Raw genomic sequence first — 21094 nt, 5'->3', positions numbered from 1 at the left:
ACAAAATTCTTCTAAGGGCAGCACTTTGTAGTTGTTATAGGATTATCAGGCCATGGGTTGTTCATGCTACCTCTGGGATTCAATTATTTTCTATCCATTCAATATACAAGATGATATCTCCAGGGGTGTATCTAGGTGGCCCAGGAGATAAAGCATTGGACCTGGAATCAGGAAGATTTGAGTTCAAATCCAGTCTCACATACATATTAGCTGTAAGTGGAGATAACAATAGCACTTTCCTCTCAGGGTTGTTGTGACAAAATTAGATAATATTTGTAAAAGCATTTTTAAAAAATTTGAATGCTATACAAATGCTAGATTTGATGAAGAGGAGGAGAAGGTGGTGGCAGAAAAGAAGGAAGAAGATGACAAGAGAAGGAAAGAGATGACAAAATACTGACATGTACGACAGAGAAAAATGGAAAAAACTTCAGGGCCCAATTCAACTGAACATATATTTAATAAGTGCCTACTATGGCAGGGAACAGAGCCATTCTAAGTCCAAAAGTCAGTTCTTTTTAGTTCAAATATCTCTATATTTAAGCCGCTCCCAAATACAGGCAAACTCCCTAAAAGGAGATCAAGTTGGAAGGAAGGACTGAGTATGTGAGAATGTGTGTATAAAATGAAAAATGATTAAATAAAGTTGTTATAAATATATTAATTTACTGAGAAAGGTCTTTTTGTTCCTTTTTTTGTATTTCTTTTGATTCCAATCAGGATGTTATATTCATTTTTATCGCTGCCCTCTATGTTTTAGGTCCCATTCATCATCACCCTCAAAGATCACACTCAGAGTCTGTTCAAATTCGGGTGGGGGTGGGGAGCAAGAGGGGTAGAGAGGCAGAAGGGGAAAAGCTCATCGTACTTTCAAATCAATACAACAGGTTTCATATCTGCAGGATAAACTCTCCAAGTCACAAGATACTAAAGCTTGATTGCAATTACTTTCCTCAAATTCATGACAGGTTCAAAGGTTGCGAGATAAGTTTCATCACAGAACAATAATTATAGTTTAATATTCAGATTATTGCCTGTCTTCCAATACCATACCCCCAGCCCCAAATAAACTTTGACTGATAAAAATTTACAGAGACACAAAAAGGGTAAGCTGCTCAAAAAAAAAAGGTATATCTCTTGTCTAGAAATCACTCACTTACTTTTACATGGCTGAAATCACCAGCCTTGCTACCTTCTGGGGGATTCACTGGTTTGCTGTCAACTCGAGGCTTGACAACCTGTCGAAATGGACTGGAAAGAGGAAGACCACTAACGCTGATTCCATCTAGGGGGAAAAAAAGAGGATAAAACATGCTAGTGAGTCTCAGGCAGACAAGATACATTTTGGTCCATTTACTTACAGTTCCCCCTACACAACATTTCCTTTCCCACACCTGTATCTTTACAGACTTCATCCCCTATATTAAGCATTAATTTATTCCTCATCCCACTTCTTGAGTGTCCGAGCTTTTTTCGAGGTTCAGTTCAAGTATTATCCTATATGAAACCTCTCCTAATTTCTCACACAGTGTTTGCAACATCTTTCTGGCCAGAAATAATCTCTTTGTACTTTGTATATTTTATTCATTTCTCTGTGCATGTTTGAGAGGAAAAAGAGAGAGCTCTCTATTAATCCATTAGTTTATCTGGAAGGGATTTTCAAACATGCACAAATATTAGAGAGTTTCAAACATACATAGATGGAGAGATATCAATCTCTCCATCTATGTTTGAAGCTCTCTAATACACTTAAAACAAAGTATTATACTTGTTTCTAGTTCCCCAGCAATTGGTAAGTTCTATGACAGCAGGGACCATGTGTTATCTTTTAGATGGTTGTATCTTTTAGAGTTGTATCTCTCTCAGTACTTGGAACTATTTGAAATTTAATTTATATACATTTATATGTATGTATACCTATATATGCTATACATACATACATGTATGTATATTTTGTCATTCAGTTATTTTTCCATCATGTACAACTCTTCATGACCCCATTTGGGGTTTTCTTGGCAAAGATACTGGAGTGGTTTGCCATTTCCTTTTTCAACTCATTTTAAAGATGAGGAAACTAAGATTAAGAGGGTTAAGTGACTTGCCCAGGGTCACACAGCTAGTAACAGTCTGAGACCAGATTTGAACTCAGCAAGAATAGTTCCTGATTCCAAGCTATCCATTATACCATCTAGCTGTTCCCATCTCTCTCTCATATATATATAAGTGTATATATGTATGCATTTATGTACATATACATATGTATATGCATGTATATACATGTATATATGTATAAATATATGCATGCACATAAATAGACAAAACATATGTGTGTATATACAATATACATACAAACACAAATGATTGATAGATAGATAAACAGATCGATAGACAGACAAACAGATAGACAGACAGATAAATGGATAGAGGTCCCTGGGGGCAAGGTCTTTTCTTCTTTGTAGTCCCAACAACTAGCAAAGGTTTAATAAATGGCTGATGAATGAATGAATTAATGAATGAGCATATGAAGAAAACATTTCACATAATGAATAGACTGAGCCTTTAGTGGGCAATGGTAAGAATGCAGGGGTAACCACCTGTCCTTGAGGAACGTGTTTAATGTTATACAAGTACTGGCAAGGATGCAGACCGCTTGGAGCAGAAAGCAATCTGTTCCCTGGATGGATGCTGTTGTTTGTCCTTCAGTCTTGAAGAGGACCAGTGACATCACACTTGATGTCCTGACTTCTGCAGGAATTGGATTTAAGTGAAGCAGAGTTACACAAAGTTATCAGCCTCACTCTCTCTTCTAGAGACAATGAAGTCCAGTGGCAACATAAGAGTCAAGAGGCTTAATAATGACCCAGGATGCAGTAAAGGGATGAACTTTGTGGCCCTTCGCATCTGTTGGAAAAAAATTGTTCTCATCTGCCCCTTCCATCAAGAAAAGTCTTCATACACTTGGGGTAGACACCCCCCCCAACCAATCAAAGAATTTAAGGCCTGTCGGCTACCTTCAACTTAACCCATCTGCTTAGATGCTTTACCAGGGTGCAACCACTGCACACGCTACAACTTCTTTGGAGTCAGAGGCGAGAGTTTTGTGCCAAGTAACTGAGGGCCAGGTAGATACTAAGAGTGGATGAGCAGCCCTTAAAAGGGCTTGACCTATCCTCACACCAGAGGTTCTTGTCCTCCTTGAACACCCCATGCACATCCTAGGTAGGTCTACGAAGTGTTCATATCACAAAGCACAGAAGAGAGAAATCTGCTGTAGCAGATGTAAGGATAATAATAGACAGTGGTGATATGGAGACCAGTTTAGCTCTTAATTTTTCTTCATTTTTTTTTTCTGCCAAGGAAAATGACCTTTGAATCAGAGAAGATAGAATTAAAATGGCTAAGGAGTTGAAATATAAGATATGTATGGAAATCATCAGAAAGCATTTAGCTGCCTTTAAAGAGTTCAAGTTATCAGTCCCAAAGTACCAAAAGAATTGAGAAAAGTGTTTGTTGAGCTATTATCAGTGATCTTAGAAAGATTACTGACAACACAAGACATGCTAGAGAATCAGAGGGCAAGGGTTGTAATAATTTTCTAAAGGGAGAAGAGACTAGAGTGTAAAATATGAATTCCTAGCAAAATGTGAAAATAAATTAAGAGATGGTTAGTAAGCATCTAGAAAAGGAAGCAGTAACTTCAAAAAGTCACTTTAACTTTTTTTCCACAGTCATTAAGGGCGGAAGATCAGGACAGTTTAATTTTAATGTAACATTGAACAAGCCTCTCATGCTGTTTTTATGGAATGATACATAGATAAGGGTTAAGAAAAAAAACCGCACCATTGCACGGATACATAACAAGCTGAACAGCCAGACCCTAAAAACAGTCTTCAATGGTTCAATGCCAACATGGAAAGAGTAACCTATTGTCCCAGGGATTTGTGATTGGCCCTGGTCTTGTATTTTAAAAATACATTTTTGTCATTGCCTGGGGAAATGAAATAAATGGCATGTTTAACAGATATGAAGTTAACTATGACAGAAAGGAAAGGAAACTAATACACCGGATAATAAGATCAGGAGCCAAACAGACCTTGAGGAACCATACTAGCTAATTACAATTAAGCACATCATCAGAAGGTTGTCCAAATAATGGGATTTAGGCCACAGTAACTCATTAAATCACATATTAAGGCATGAAAGTTATGATCCACATCAACAGAAGGAGGAACTACACCTATGCTGCCAGAGATATTTGAAGTTCTTTAATGTCAGAAGAGAAAACACTGCTAACAAATTATTTCTTTCATATACAAATCCTATTGACAGTGGCATAGAATCCTAGGGTTCAAGAGAACAGTTTGTGAACTGCTAATTTATCAATTTCTTCCACTATTTTTATAATCTCTATGTTTTCATCAACCTCATGGTGTTTGCCTTCGGTTATAATCTCCAGATCATCTGGCTGATTTTCTTTATACTAGTCCTAGCACAAATTCATTCAATTCATCTCAGTAAGAATTCAATGAATATAGCTATATGTGAGGCACTATATTCAGCAATGGGGGAGACAGAGAGATGAATAAGATGTGGTCTTTGATTTCAAATATAGTGGTGAAAATGAGATACGTGCCAATACCTATGATACCAGGTATAATGTTTCTAAAGAAGTGGCACAAAGGAGTTGAAAGAAACCTAATTTCTGACTCTAGGGGAAAAAGAGGCATTTCAGGTGGACCTTAAAGGCAATTGAAGATTATAAGAAGTCACAGGATATAGTGAGAAGAGCACTATATATTTGGAGTAAGATAAACTAGCTTCAAATTTGGCTCTGACAAATGTCTGTGAAACCTTGAGCAAATCAGATATCCTCTCTGGGTCTCTCTTTCTTTGTCTATCAAATGAAAGGGCTGGAAAAAAAAGTTGGTAGTATGCCAGTTCTAAATCTATGATTCTACAATCTTAAAAGACAGAGATTCAGAAATTTCATGTAGGAGCAAAAACAAACAATGGGGAAAAGAAAAACTGGGCATACTTAGGAAGAGGCATATTATTCAATTTAATAGGAACATAGGATACCTGATGAGGAAGACTGAGAAAAGCAACTGGAAAGATAAGTGAGGGCCACATCAGAGAGGACCGTGAATTCCAAGTTTTGAAGATAAGACTTTATATAGCAAGCAACAGGTAATCACTAAAGATCCATAATAAGAACAGTCGCCCGAGCAGAACGACAAATTAGAGGAAGGTTGTCCCAGTTGTGGTATGCAGTTGGAATTAGAGACGTGATGGAAAAGGTGAGAGCAAAGACTAGCGGTAAAAAGGCTGGGTTAGGAAACGACTGCAGTGGTTCGAGTAAAAAGGAATGAGCCATAAAATAGTGCAGTAACAAGAGGGATGACAATCGGGGTAAGATGTGGGAAACCTAGAAAAACTCTAGAGGCGGCACGGTACAATGGAAAGAACACTGCTGTGGAGGCGGAGGACACAGTTCCAGTCTTACTTCTCCTACTTACTATCTGTATGACCCGTGGCAAGTCACAGCCTCCTGGCCTTCACTCACTGGGTCCCTTCTAACTCTGAATCTAGCACAGCAGAAAGGCACTAATAATTTACACTAATATGGTGCTTTAAGACCCACAGAACACTTTCTTCACTGAGTTAAGTAGCACAAGTCTTACTGTTCTGATCCATAAGATGGAGACTCCACAAGGCTAAACAGCTTATCCAGAACTATACAACTACTGTATATTAAAGCCAAGATCTGTATAAAAGTTGCTCCTCACTCAAAGTCCTGAAGTTTTTCTGCAAAAACATGCAAGCCCTTGTGGCAATGCAAGGACAGTGACAAAATGGACACAACAGACAAAACACAACTAATTCAATATGAGGACAAAGGAAAAGGAGGACTTAGGGATGAATTCACAACCTTCTGAAGTCCAGGTTACTGGGAGGGCAGCACCAGATAAGGAAAATAATCAAAGATACCATTTTTGAGGGAAATAAATAACTTTTTGAAAAATAATGTTTTCAGAGGATATAGTTCTATAGATTTAAAAGGTGGCACTAAAGCATAGCTGACTGGAATTCTTGCTCAATTGGCTGCCCTATAGGAGGTAAAAGAGCTGAGAAACAGAAGTAATTAAGAAAATGAGAAGTTGGCTCACACTTCTCATCTTTCTCTGAACACTAATCCCAGTTGTTACCAGAGCAGGAAGCCAACATCAAATACACCAGTACGTTTAGATTTGAGGCAGCTAGGTGGAGTAGTGGATAGAGTGCTGGGTATGGAGTCAGGAAGACCTAAGTTCAAATCCAACCTCAGACACTTACTAGTTGTGTGACCCTGGACAAGTCACTAAACCTTGTTTGCCTCAATTTCCTCATCTGTAAAATGAGACTCATAATAGCATCTACCTCCCAGGGTTGTTGTTAGGATCACATGAGATAATAACATAAAGTACTCAGTACAGTGCTTGACACAGAGTAAGTGGTAAATAAATGTTAGCTATTATTAGCTATTATGATTTAGGTTCACATTGCAAGTTCTCAAAAGAGTGATACAATCAGTTCTTAGAAGATGGCTCCTGTTTCCAGGAAAAGGAAATATTCAGTATTAATGAGGGGTTCCATATATTACTGTCACATGTGGAAATATGTTAAGAAAGAAAAACCCTAAAAGAAAATATTAACAATTTAGTACCAATAGTGGTAACAGATAAAAGTAGGAAGACTGGTGGTGGTTACTGTAGTGGTGGCTGTTGAAAGATGGAAAATAACTTAAGTATAGTTCCATAAACTAATTCAGTATTTTAATCTGAAGACCAGGCCGACTAGTTCAATTCAAAACACCTAACGTTTAAGGCTCTTCAAAAATCTAGTTCTATCAATTTGGAACTGCTGGGGATGGAAGCTCAATTCCAGGTGGACAGTCTCGGGCGGGTAAAGGTGGGAACTTCTAAATCTTAGAGTTCTCACGAGACCCCCCAGGAAACGACTGGGAATCGAGGTGAACCGAGTTATCTCGTGTATTTCCGCCTCTTCCTGTGAGAAACGTGATGGGAGAGAGCTCTCCCCGCCCTCGAGATTGTCCCAGATCTGGGCACACTATTGTTATCTAACAGCACGGTATTCAGATGCAAACTATGCTGCTGGAGAGTTTAAGTAGGATCAGGAAAGCCTGAAAGCTCTCTTGGGCGGAGGGGCGAGGAGCGGACAGGACAACAAGGCTCCGCTTTTCCTCTCTCTTCTCTCCCCTCCCCCTCTCTCCCCACTTACACTTCTACTTCCAATCTCTTATTGTAAGATCTTTGCCTCCTTGGGAGATTCTTCGCTCCCTCCCAAGGAAGAATTCCCCTGCACTTGTAACTAGACCCTGAAATAAAGCTCAACCCTTGTTCGACTCTGGAACGTCCTTTCTCTCATACGAGCATCCGGTTTGGCCAACTGAAGACCTCCAATAGAGGTAAGGGAAGACTCGGGTAGCCCTCAGGCCTCTAGGCCTGGCAGGAACTATGTCCAAAGGGGTATAAAACTGTGCATATTCAGCGATACTACCACTAGGTCTATATCCCAAAGACATTAAAAAGAGAAAAGGACTTATTTGTACAAAAATAGTATATACACTGTGTGTGTGTGTGTGTGTGTGTGTGTGTGTGTGTGTGTGTGTGTGTGTGTGTGTGTGTGTATGAATCAGCTCTTCTGTGGTGGCTAAGAACTGGAAATTGAAGGGATGCCCATCAATTGGGGAATGGCTGAACAAATTGTGATACATGACTGTGATGGAATACTATCGTGCTTTCAAAAATGACAAACAGAATGATTTCAGAAAAATTCAGAAAGACTTACATGAACTGATGAAAATATGAAGTAATCAGAACCAGGAGAATGTTGTACACAGTGACAGGAGTAGAGTACAATGAAGAGCTGTGAATGACTTAGCTATTCTCGGAAATACAATGATCCAAGACAATCCCAAAGGTCTGATGATGAAGCATACTATCTGCCTCCAGATAAAGAATTGATATTCCTTGAATACAGACTGAAGCATGCTATTTTTCACTTTCTTCCTTTCATTCTTTTTCTTTTATTTGAGTCTTCTTATGCAAAATTACTAATATGGAAATATTTTACATGATGGCACATGCATAACGTATATCTAATTTCTTACCATGTCAGGGAGGGGGAAATGGAGGAAGGGAGGGATAGAATTTAAAACTAAAAACTTATTTTAAAATGTTAAAAATGGTTTTAACTTGTAATTAGGGGGGGAAATAAAATACATTTTTTAAAAAACTACCTCTATCCTACGTTTCCATAATTATTTCATATTGCTTCCCTTTGCACCACTGACATACCAGCCGAACTAATCAATTAAGAACTAACCAATTAATTCGGGTATAGAGGCAGAGTGGGAGTAGAATGCAGTATCAAAGTTAAGAAAGCTTCATCACACCCCAGGGAGGGATTTTTCTGTTAACAACAATTCATGCAAATCATATATTCAATTCAATAAGTATTTATTAAACACCTACTATGTGTCAAGGGCTGTGCTAAGCACTAGGTTTTAGGAAGAAGGGCAAAAGACAACCTCTGCACTCAAGGAGATCACAGTCTAATGGGAAAGACAACACACAAACAAACACATACAAAGCAAGCGATATTCAGGATAAAAGGAATAATTAACAGGGAAGGCATTGGAATTAAGAGGGACTGGGGAAGGTTTCCTGTAGGAGCTGGGATTTTAAGTGGAGCGTAAAGGGAGCCAGGGAGGCCAGTAGTCACAGTGGAGGAGAGAGAGCATTCCAGGCACTATAGAGAAGGATATAAAGTACACTGGGAGAGGGAGTGGCCACCAATAAAACTAGATTTTTAAAATTCTGCCAGTAACTATAATCTTACTTAGGATTCTAGGGGTGGCAATGGTGCTAACAGAAGTTATCATAGACCAATCACTGTCACAACAGTAATGATGAAGTCATGATCATCATCAAATAGATCCTATTTTTTAACAGGATCACTGAACTAGCAAATTGGGGGCAGAGTACAGGTTTACCTAGACTTTAATGAAATATTTAATAATGTCTACATTTTTGTGGAAACAATGGAGAGAGAAGAACAAAATATTTACATGGTTTGGAGCTGATTGTATGGCTAGAATCAAAAAGTAGTGATTAGTGTGGTTCGATGAAAACTTGGAAGGAGGTCTCCAGGGGTCTGCCCAGGGATGTCTTCTGGACTCAGCGCTATTAAACATTTTTATTAATGACTTGGATGAAGCCATACATGGCATCCTCCTCAATTTTGTAAATGACACAAAACTTCAAGGGACAGCAGGAAGAAAGGATGTTAAGTGTCAGGATTCAAAGAGATTGTGCCAGGCTGAACCTGATTGAAACTAATAGATAAAATTTAATAGAGATAAATGTAAAGTCCACAATTTCAAATTTTTAAAATTAAGTTTACAAATACAAGATGGAAGAATGGTAAGAGAGCAGTTTGTCTGAAAAAGATCTGTGAATTTCAGTTGAATGCAAGCTTGGTATAGGACAGTGAAGTAATATTGCAACAAACACAACAACAAAAACTTACATTATCTTAGGCTTCACTGGAAGAGTCCTAGCTTCTTAGAATTAAGAAGTGACAGTCCCATTGAACACTGCTCTAGTAAGACTTCAAGTTAATTCTACTTCTGTTTTGGAAATCATATTTTTTAAAAGGTATTAAACAAAAGACTTAGAAGGGACTTGATAGTTTTTTTTTAAAGTATCTGAAAGGTTATCCTATGAAAGAGAGACTGGATTCGTTTTATTTGGCACCAGAAGACAGAGCTACGTACAATGAGTGAAAATTGCTAAGGGGGAAACTTAAGCAATATAATAAAAAACTTCCTAAAAATTACATGTGTCCAAAAGTATAATGAGCTGCCTTGGAAGGTACTGGGTTTCCCCTCATTAGTGGTCTTAAAGTCAAGGTTAGAGGATTATTTATTGAGTATGTCATGGAAGGCAATCCTTTTCAGGAACTGGTTGGATCAGATAGCCATTAAGGTTCTCTTCTACTCTTAATAAGAGTGAGAGTGAGAATTCTCATACTATTCCTTATTAAATATATGACTTTAAGTAAATGACTTAAACATTCAACAAGCACTGATTTAGAGCCTATTACATAGGATTTTTCTAAATCCTAGAGATTCAAAGAAGAGATGCAGTTTTTGCCCTTATGGAGCTTACACTGGACTACAGTAAAAGATTAATTTTGCATAAATATATATAATGTGTGCATATGTCATGTATGTACAGAGTAAATATGAGGTTATTTAGGTGGTAGGGAGACAATTGTACCTGGGAATCAGGAAAGGCCTTAGGAAGTAGCACTTCAGGTTAGGTTGAAGGAAACAAGGGATCCTAAGATGTTAGGAGGCAGGGCACTGTAGATATAAGGGAAAGCCTGTGCAAAGGAATAGATATGGGTGATGGAATATCCTGTATGAGGCAGAGTAAGAAGGTCAGTTGGCTGGATAATAAAGAATCTAAAGAGAAATAACGTGCAAAGCTCAAGCCAGGTGAAGGGCTTTAAGTGACCGATATTTGTGCTTGATCCTAAAAGCAACAGAGAGCCACTGGAGTTTCCCCGAGCAGAAGAATGATTTGGTCAGGATGGACTAGAGAGGAAAAAACTAGAGACAAGAAGACCATTTAGGAAACGATTATAATTATCTGGGAAAGAGACACTGAGGGGCTGAAATAGGATGGTGGCCATGTCAGCAAAGAGGAGGACAAAATTTGACAGATGCTGTGAAGTTAGAATTGACTTAACCTCCCTGGGCTCTAGTTTCATTATTTGAAAAAAAAAAGGTTTGAACTAGATGACCTTTGAGGTCCCATTCACCTCTAAATCTATGATCTTACAACCAAAAGAGTAGTCACTAATGTCAAGGGAGGAGGTATCTAGCAATGTCTCCCATGAAGTTGTGCTTGGTCCTATGCTTTCAACATTTATATGAAACAGATAAAGTTAACCAAATATGCTGATAAAACAAGGAAAAACGGTAATAGTAGTAAATAGCTAGTTAAAGCACTTGAAAGTTTATAAAGCACTTTACAAATATTATCTCATTTTATCCTCACAACACTTGAAAGTAGGTGCTCTTATTATCCCCATTTTTCAAATGAGGCTAACAGAATCCAGAATCAAAAAGAACTTGACAAGTTGGGACAAGTGTAAGACTTGACATTTATCACTAGTAAGAATAATCAGGCTAAGTATAAAGTCTTACACATGGGTTAAAATAATCAGCTTCCCGAACAATAATATTTGAGAAGACATAATAACTAGAAAGCAGGCATCTAAAAGGAAGACTGGGGGTGGGGTACCCAACAGAAGTCCACAATGGAATGTGGTAGCTGAAAACATGCTAATGTAACCCTGGGCTACATTGAAAGAAGTATCACTTCCAGGAATAAGGAGTTAGTATTTCTACTATATTCTGACCTGCTCAGATCACATCTGGAGTATCCTGTTTAATTACATGCATCTCAACTTAGGAAGTCCACTGAAAATTTAGAGAGCATCCAGAGGAAGCCCCTTCTACCTTCCAAAAAAGAAAAGTAATGGTCATGTCATACAGGGAATCAGTGAAGAAGCCTGAAGAAGAAAAGAAAAAATCTGAACACAAAAGTCATTTTCAAATATTTAAAATATCATGTGGAAAACAGATTACGCTTCTTCTGCTCAGGCCCAGAAGGTAGAACTAGAGGCAAGAGTTTTCAGTTGAGAAGTAATTTATGATTGCTAAAAGGTAATGGAAAAAGTACTAAATCTAAACTCAAAAATCTGGGTTAGAATCCCAACTTTACCTCTTTTTTTTTTTTTTAAGTGAAAAAATATGCTTCAATCTGCCCCCAAAGTTCATCATCAAGTCTCTCTGGATGGGACAGCATTTTTCAATGTTCTGGGTCCTTTGGAATTGTCTTGGAACATTATCTTGTTCACAGAAGTTATGTCTTTAAAAGTTATTCATCATTATAATATCGGTATTGTTATGTACAATGTTCTCCTAGTTCTACTCACTTCTCTTTGAATCAGTTTGTCTTCTCAGGTTTTTCTGAAACCATCCTGCTCATCATTCCTTATAGGACAATAGTATTGCATCACAATCATATATCACAACTTGTTCAACCGCTCCCCGGGTAGCATCCCTTCAATTTCCAAATCTTTGCCACCACAAAAAGAGCTACTATAAATATTTTTGTGCATATAGGTCCTTTTTCTTCTTTTTTTTACTTTGATCTCTTTGAGATACAGACATAGTAATGGTATTGTTGAGTCAAAGGATATTCACAATTCTATTGCCCTTTGGGCATAGTTCCAAACTGCTCTCCTGAATGGGTGGATCAGTTTACAGCTCTACCTACATTGCATTAGTATACCTATTTTTCCACTTCCCTTCCAGACCTTATCATTTTCTTTTTCTGTCATGTTAGCCAATCTGATAGGTGTGAGTTAGGACCTCAGATCAACTCTACGTCTTACAAAATTCGGAGATGTTAGACAAGTGACCCTCTCTTGTCCTAGGTTTCCAGGTCTGTAGAAGAAAGGTGTTAGGCAAAATAACATCTGAAGCCCCTTTGATCTCAAAACTTCTGATCCTAGGATACTATTACAGCTGTACAAGAAAGAAGAACGGGCTACTAAGGAAAGTAATGGGTTTACCCTCAATAGAGATCTTAAGAGAAAAACTAGATGACCAGTTGTAAAGTGTATTGTGGACAGGATTCTAACTTAGGTAATTTAGGTAAGACAGTCTATGAGGTCTGTCTGGAATCCCAGAATTCTCTGATTTCATAAAGTACACTATAACTATAAAAGCATCTTATAACATGAGCTCAATATAAGAAAAGACTTTCATACAATTAGAACTTCCAAAAGAATGAATGGGCAACTGAAGGAAATAGTGGTTCTCCTTTATGCTCCCTTCAAGGGACGATAATATGACTATATGTTGGGCATGTCAGAATTTCTTGATCTGGAACAGATGGCTTATAAGGGTGTTTCTGGCTCAGATAGTCTGTGATTTTCAATTATATCTAACCATTTTGTTATATTGGCTATAAAGGAAACTTTACTGCACAGTTGCTAGACAAATCTCTCATTTTTCAGTAAACAGCCACAGAAATTAGGTCAGGCTGAGCTCATAACCAAGGTGTGTGTTGCTGAACCACACAGAGTGTACTCGTTACCCAGGGTCAGTCTCAGCTGAATAAACATAAGTTTTGCCAGGAGATATAGAACACAGAATGCTTTACAGTGGGATCAGTAAAACCAAAACCAATCACAAATGCCAACCAAAGAACCAATTTTCTGATCAAGCTTTTTTACAGGAGGCACCAGAAAGTAATGACAAATATTGTTGCTCTGTCTCACTTAATTTAGAAATCATAATTACAATCTCACATGTACATCATGCATTATGATTAATAATAGACTAAAAGCTATATGAGGGCAAAGATTAAATCTTCACTAAAAATTCTATTTCCAATACTTACAGAGGCACTTCGTATTTATCAAATTGAATTTATTTGAACGATCAAGTGTTACTATCCCAATTTTAGAGGTGGAGAATCTGAGACAAATATAAAAAGTGAAGTGCTTTACCCAGTCAAACCTATATATTACACTATACCATCTTTCACATAATAATTATATAACAAATGAGGCATTGTTTATAAAGAGTATAGCATAGTGCTTGGCACGTAGCAGGCACCATTTGTATGCTAGCTATCATTGGAATTGTTATTATTAAGTTTGATTTATAGATACTTGTAAGTTGAAAATAAAGAAATTTTAAAAATTTAATGTAATCCTTTGAGAAAAATAAAACATAACCAATTTCATTTCAATTTCAAAAAGAGCACTAATTTGTTAACTTTTATTATAAAATCATATCATTTCATACATAAGGAAAGCATTTTTAGATACATGAAAACAAATGTTTCATGAATGTTTCATGAAAACAAAACTCATTTAAAGTTAACTTCTCCACGGTCCAAGATATTTAATTCAAAGCTGAATATCATGACATGCTATACTCAACCTACCCAAAGATAATTTAACAGAAAACAAAGTCTCTCCAGGGACTGTGTTACACTATGAAATGTTACGAAGGGAATCTAGTGTTGGGGAAGAGTGTTAAGCCTTGGTCCAATAAGGGAGATCCAGAAAAACACAAATCAGGAAGAAAAGAATCACATGATTTCATTCAAGAAAGAATGCAGTAGCCATCTAAGCCAACCCAGGCCTAAAAGACAAGTCAACAAGCATTTAATAAATATCTCATATATGTCATGCATTATGCTAAGTGCTAGGGATACAAAGAAAGAGTTAAAAAAAAAAACAGTCCCTGCTCTAAAAGAGTTTACAGTCTGATGGGAAAGAGAACTTACAAACAACCATGTAGAAACAAGATATTAGACAGGATAATAGACACGATAAATTGACGACAACTAATGAAGGGATGACGCTAGCATTAAGGGGTATTGGGAAATGCTTCTTATAGAAGGCAGGATTTTTACTGGAACCTGAAGAATGTGAGCAAAGCTAAGAGGTGGAGATAATCACGTAAGATTTCAAGGCATGAGACAGCCAGTAAAAATGGAGCCAGGAGATGAAGTATCTTGTGCAAAGAACGAGGAGACCAGAGTCACTGGATCACAGTGGCTGGGGACGAAGGTGGAGGGGTCGAGGGTGGGAAGGGGTCAGGTTATGAAGGGCTATACAAGTCAAACAAAAGATAATATATTTGACCCTTGAGGTAAATGGGAGCCAGTGGGGTTTACTGAATAGGCGGCACTGACGTGGGTAAAACCACGGTTTTAGTAAGAGTACTTTGCTACCTGGAGTATGGTTTAGAGAGGGGAGAAACTTAAGCACAGAAACCAACCAAAAGACTATTGCAATAATGCAGATGTGAGGTGATGAGGGACAGCATAGCGTGGAGTATCAGAAGACGGAAGGGGGCATACAACAGAGTTGAAAAGACACCTAAAAGATAAAAAAAAGTTACCTTTTATTATAGAAGCAATAGGAAGCCACTGGAGTTGGCTGAGTAAGAGGGTCACTTGGTCCAATCTGCACTGAAGGAGAATACTTTGGCAGGAATGTGTAAAATGTACAAGAATAGTGAGAGACTTGAGGAAGGAAAATCAGTTAGAAAGATGTTGCAAAAATCTAGGCAAGGAGTGATGAAGGCCAGAAAAAAGACAGTAACTGTATGAGTGAAGAAAAGACATTGGATGTGAGAGATATTGTGAATACAAAAACTGCAAGATTTGTAAAAGGATATATAGGTGGACGGTCATGGAAAATGTTCTTTTATATTAAAAATTTGAATTGGTGCCTTATATATCATAGAAAAGGCACCTTTATTAGAGAAATTTGCAGCAAAGATTTTTTTCTGCCATTTACCCATTTCTCTTCTAATTTCAGTTATGTTGTTTTTGCTTCTGTAAAAAAAACTTTTAATTTTATATAATCAAAAACGTTCATTTTACCTTCTGTAGTTCTCTCTATCTCTTGCTCTTCCTTTATCCACAGACCTGACAGGTAGTTTCTTGCTTGCACTTCTAATTTGTTTATGATATCATCAAAAATACCCTTGATACATGTTTAAATGGCTGTCGTAAGGATTTTATAAATATGAGGAATTAGCCATATGTGTCAGGAGTTATAGAGGTTCTAACAGTTATTTTCTGGGAGCATTAATATTGGTTATTTTGTTTCCATTTTTTGGTATCTTTCATTCCTTGAGATAACTTTTAAAATTATACAAGAAATTAAACAGAAACACATATATGTATGTGTATATATATATATATATATATATAATTTGTTAAACTGCAAAAAGTAGCACATTCCTGAGATTTCCTAATCAATCAATCAATATTTATTAAGCATCTAATATGTTAGGCACTATGCTAGGCACTTTGTATACAATTCCTACTCACAATGAGTTTACATTTCAATATGGAACACAAGTATATAGAAATATATATATACCATAATTATAAAATCAATGTATCTACGTAAGTATGCACATAGAAAAAGTAAATAAATACAAAATCATTTTGGAGGGAGGGTACTCATCATTTTCTCAGTTTTCCACATATCTCCCACCATTGAAAAAAGGAAAAAAAGAAAAACAAAATCCTTATAACCAACATGCTGAATCAAGCAAAACAAATCCTCCCATTATTCAAGTCATCCATGGGTTCTGGTTAATTCTTCATAAATATCACTTCCTATTTATTGGCACAGCATTACATAAGTTTGTGAGTTTTTTTTGGCTTTCTGAAAATTATGAATTCTAGCTTATTACTGAAAAGAGAATTAACCTGTATAATTCTTCTGTTGTTGGTATCAGGAGACAATTTTAAGGCAGAGATTATAATTTACTCCTCTTGTGGACCAAAGAAAATGTATGAAATTTTATTCTTTTAAAAAATTTATCTACTTGTGTAAGAAAAAGCAATGTTTTGAGGAGTATCTATTTTTTAAACATCAGCTCCTTGTTTTATGCCTTAATAACTGGAGGGTCATTGAGCAAAGTCACCTCTTTTATCGGAACTTCTGGGGAAATCTTGAACTATTTTAACATAGGCTAGGAAGCACCTTGTTGGAAGACAGACTTTAAGCTCACATTGTGCTCTACCAAATCAAATGTTGCTTGGTAGCAACAAACAAGAAGAGGCTCTTGTATTTTCTATATTTTTCAGACACTTTGTGATGGTAAAAATGTGGACTTACTACAGAAAGGAATTTACAAAAATTTTCTATTTCCACTCTCATACTTCCATCAAAGTTATTTCTTAGAATAACAAATAGGAATAAACAAGAAAGTGATTTGTTAGGAAATAATAACAATGATATGAGAGGGAATGTAGAATAACTGCTAGAGACATGGCCTCAGAGTCAGGAAAACCTGAGTTCCTGGCCCGCTTCTAACACAGAAACAAACTATACGAACAGAGGAAATCACTTACTCCCTCAGCGCCCTCAGGGGACACTCTTAAGACTGTAAGTTATAGAGTAGGTGCTGATCTCCTCTCTAGACATTGTCTCTCTGCCAATACCCAAGTGGATCTGTGATCTTAATGATTCAAGTTCCTTCCAAAAATAGGATTACAACCCATCCATGACATCTCATATTTTGAGGATACTAGCACAGTACATTAGCTATCCAGAGGCACTTGTGTGGCAAAGTGAATAGTGCTAGACTTAAGAGTCAGGAGAAACTGAGTTCAAATCAGATACTTACTAGCTGGATGACCCTGGGCAAGTCACTTGACCTCTATCTCTCTCAGTTTCCTCATCCAGAAATGTGGATAACAGCAACTACCTCAAAGGGTTGTTGTGAAGATCAAATGAATAATATCTGTAAAATGCTTAACATAGTGCCTTCCACATAGTAAGCATTAAATAAATGCTAGCTACTGCTGATGCTATCATTATATTCATCATTATTATCATATCATCCCTTGCTCTTACCATATGATCAGCCCCTCTTGTCTTTCTGTCACAAATTCCCTAAACAAATGAAATCTCAAGATGGTTCCTAATTATAACAGCAGCAACCTGGGGTGGTAGAATGAACACTGACTGCAAGATGGAAGACACAGGTTCAATTCCTGACTCAGAAAGTTAATGTCTGACCTTTCTGAATACTAAGTTTTTACTGTTTTTTTTAATGGAGATGAAATGTATGAACTGTCTACTTACATCACAAGACTGGTGAGGATTATGTGAAATGACATATATGTACATATGTAGGTGTATAAAACTCTGTAGCTTTAAAGCAGAGTTAAATAAGGAGTTATAATAGAAGGGAAGGATGAGTAAGCAGTATTGTCATCATCCAAGTCTTAACGTCGGAGCTAAAAGTCTTGAGTTCTTTGTATATAGTACTACTATTTACGTCTAAAATCTGAATCCTTTCCTGACCTCTAAGCAGAACCATCTGAGAACCTGGAGCCTTCAGCTCACAGGATGTTCACAGAAAATGTTAGAGTTGGAAAGTGCCAGAGGGATCATCTAGTGCCTAACCCCTCATTTTATAGCTATGGGAACAAAAGCTAAAAAACCTAAAGTGATTAGCACTGACCTACAAAGCAGCAGAAGTAGAAACCATATCCACATCCTCAAACTACACAAATGCCAGGTGCTGCTAGAAACAATTCAAAATTCCAAGGCAGTCAGAAGTAAGAGAGATACCACAATAAGCAATCCAACAACTTGTCTACTCTCAGCAGGTTTTTGCTCTGTTGCCACTCCTAAGGAAATAGGAAGGTAGCTTCTAAATTATAAAAAGGAACAGATGAATGCTAGCTTGGGGAGGAGGCAGAAGAGAAAGTATGCCTGCTAAAAGAGTGGGGAGAAGCAGAAGGAGGATAGAAGAAGCAGAGAACAAAATATGTTCAAAGAAGGGCTTTTAGAAAAAAATGGACAAATAGCATGGGATTACAGGGAAGGAGAGAAATAGAAAGAGGTTTTCAGGGGGAGAGGGAAAGAGTATCATATTCAGTCTTTCAGTTCATTTCCCTGCCAACACGGCTATCACAAATAGAACAGAGAACAGATTGAGGTGGCAATTAATAGGAAGACAGAACAGAAAAAGCAAAAGACAGATGAAGGCATCCCACAAAGAATCTAAGAGTTTAGTGGGCTTATCAGCCCAAAAATAGTGCTTGTTGTATTTGAGTCTGTGAGTTTGTCATGAATGCCATGGAGGTTTTTAGAAGAGTGTGTTTTTCATATCTCACTGAGATCAAGTAATTTCCCTAATAAGCATTAACTACAAAGATGATATTTTTAGGGAATGGAAAATAAAATATTGTATAACCTACCTCTGGATAAGCATAACTTCACAGAATCCTAGAAAAGAGTTCATAGAGTATCTAATCCAACTATTCATTATACAGATAAAGAATCTGAGGTTCAGAAAAGTTGTGATTTTCTTACGAATATACAGCTTGTTAATAACTGAAATAGGAACCCAAATCTTATGCTCTTTTTACTATTCCACTATTCAGACACAAAGAACAAAGTTGAAGGCCAAGATGGAAGCAAAACAAACAAGCAGGAGCAAAAACATAGGGTTATCCATTAACTATGGATACACCACAAGCCTAAAACACTTCCTAGAATCTTACTCAAAGCCTAGTTCCTTTCATCTTATACATAATTCTAACATGTTCAGTAATCTGATATTCTATCCTCAAAAGAATCAGCCAGAATAAGAAAGGGGAAGTGAAAAATAATGCTTGGCACCTATTAGCTACAGGCATACTCTACAGTGAGAAGTGACAGTTTACAACCTGGTTAAAAAGAGGTCCCAAGAAATAAAAAAACACAAATGTGTGGGACCACTTAATGCATGAGCAAACCACCTTACAAATCTCTAAAGGTTTTAAGATCAGTACTCATTCAGAATTCAGACCAATAGGTCATGTGCTTGATTAAGATCCTGGATCATCAAGAAAAGTCTAAATGATGATTCAGTTTCCAAAGTAATGAAACATAAATTTTTTTATAGATCCTTCCATTCATGGGTTAAAATTCTAAAAGTTGTGGTGCTTTAAGGGATTAACTCTAACAATTCAGAAATTCTCCCTATGCAGAATACCTCCTTTCCCCCAAGGACCTAAAAAGCCAAGGTCCTTGCTATATTCAATCACACTCAAATATTTACTCATCCAAGAGACAACCTGGGGATTTATAAAACCTTAGTTTTATAAATTTGAATCAGTTCTCTATGTAGCTTATAAATGAAACCTTTAATCAGAGAAATTTGCTGCAAAGTTTTTTTGTCCACATTTACCTGCTTCTTTTCTAATTCTTAGTTTTGTTTATGTAATACCTTTTAAATTTTATGTAACCGAAACTCTCCATTTGACCTTCTGTGAGTCTTGTGATTATTGGGTCATGAACTCTTCTCTTAGTCTCCAAATAGATCTGACAGGTAATTACTTCCTTGCTTCTCTCATTTATGTCTAAGTCTTACTCATTTGGATCTTTTCAGGGTATATACTCACAACACCTTTTAAAAATGTCTTCCAAGTCTTACTCTAGGAAGGAGCAAGGTATAGCAAAAACAAACAAAAAACTCCAATGGCTCAGGAATGAGAGGGCATGTGTTCAAATCCTGCCTCTAAAACTCACTATTTGGGAATGTCACAACTCCCACAGGCTTCAGTTTCCTCAGCTGTAAAATAAGAAGGGCTGAACCAGATGGCTTCTGTGGTCCATTCCAACTCTAGATCTATTATCCAGTGAAATTTTTTATGGTCATACTTCAATAAGCTAGATTTGGAGATGAATCATAGAGAATAGCATGAGCAAAGGCCAAATTCAGAAAAAGTGTGCTACGTGTACATTACATGAGAAGTAACCCACTTATGTCCAAGAAAAGTACATGACTGTGAGAAGTGAAAGATATGGCTAGAAAGGTATACCATTGATCATGTATACTACAGCATATCAAGCATTCTGATTGACACATTCAAACATTTAGAACTTTTCTTTTGCATTAACGATCAATCAGCAATATGTGTAGCTCAATACCAAGGTAAATGTCTACAGTACTAACAGTGGTCTCTGCCCTGGTGCTCCTCCCTTTCTGATTAGAAGGGGTTAGTGGTGAACATCTGGGAACTCCTCCCAGATCCTCAGTTTGAGGACCCCACCCTGAGAATTCATCTCATCAGGTACTGCCTGGCTGTGTTCCAGGACTTCATGACCTCTAGAAACTCACTCTGCAAAGTGAAATAAACTCTAAAACTATCACTTCCTCCGATCATCTGCCACCCTAGAGCAAGAAAACCTCTCGTAGTTCCTACCTCCACCACTATCCTAGCTTTCTAGTCTCTTTTTGTGTTATCTTCCTCCATTAGACTCTGAGTTCCTTGAGGGTAGGGACTATCTTATGCCTTTCTTTGCATCCCCAGTGCTTAACACAGAGGCTGGCACAAAATGGGTACTTAATAAATGTTTATTAAACCTGACCCTGACTCTGCTTACAAATTGTCCATTAATTCTACAA

The 21094-nt window shown here is 37.2% G+C and overlaps 1 protein-coding gene across 4 annotated transcripts in view; it reads right to left on the bottom strand.

The window, feature by feature from the left end:
- TRAPPC9 (trafficking protein particle complex subunit 9) overlaps positions 1–21094 on the bottom strand; it is a 1025445-nt gene that overhangs the window by 684996 nt on the left and 319355 nt on the right. For all 4 annotated transcript variants that reach the window (XM_072602984.1, XM_072602987.1, XM_072602985.1 and 1 more), the window contains one exon: positions 1161–1285. In XM_072602984.1, the coding sequence (XP_072459085.1) occupies positions 1161–1285 (125 nt within the window). The remainder of the gene's footprint in view (positions 1–1160; positions 1286–21094) is intronic.

This window comes from Notamacropus eugenii, chromosome 4, assembly GCF_028372415.1.
Source record: "Notamacropus eugenii isolate mMacEug1 chromosome 4, mMacEug1.pri_v2, whole genome shotgun sequence".
In the NCBI taxonomy this organism is placed as follows: Eukaryota; Metazoa; Chordata; class Mammalia; order Diprotodontia; family Macropodidae; genus Notamacropus; species Notamacropus eugenii.
The sequence above is the reverse complement of the archived record's forward strand: the minus strand, read 5'-3'. Positions and strand labels throughout refer to the sequence as shown.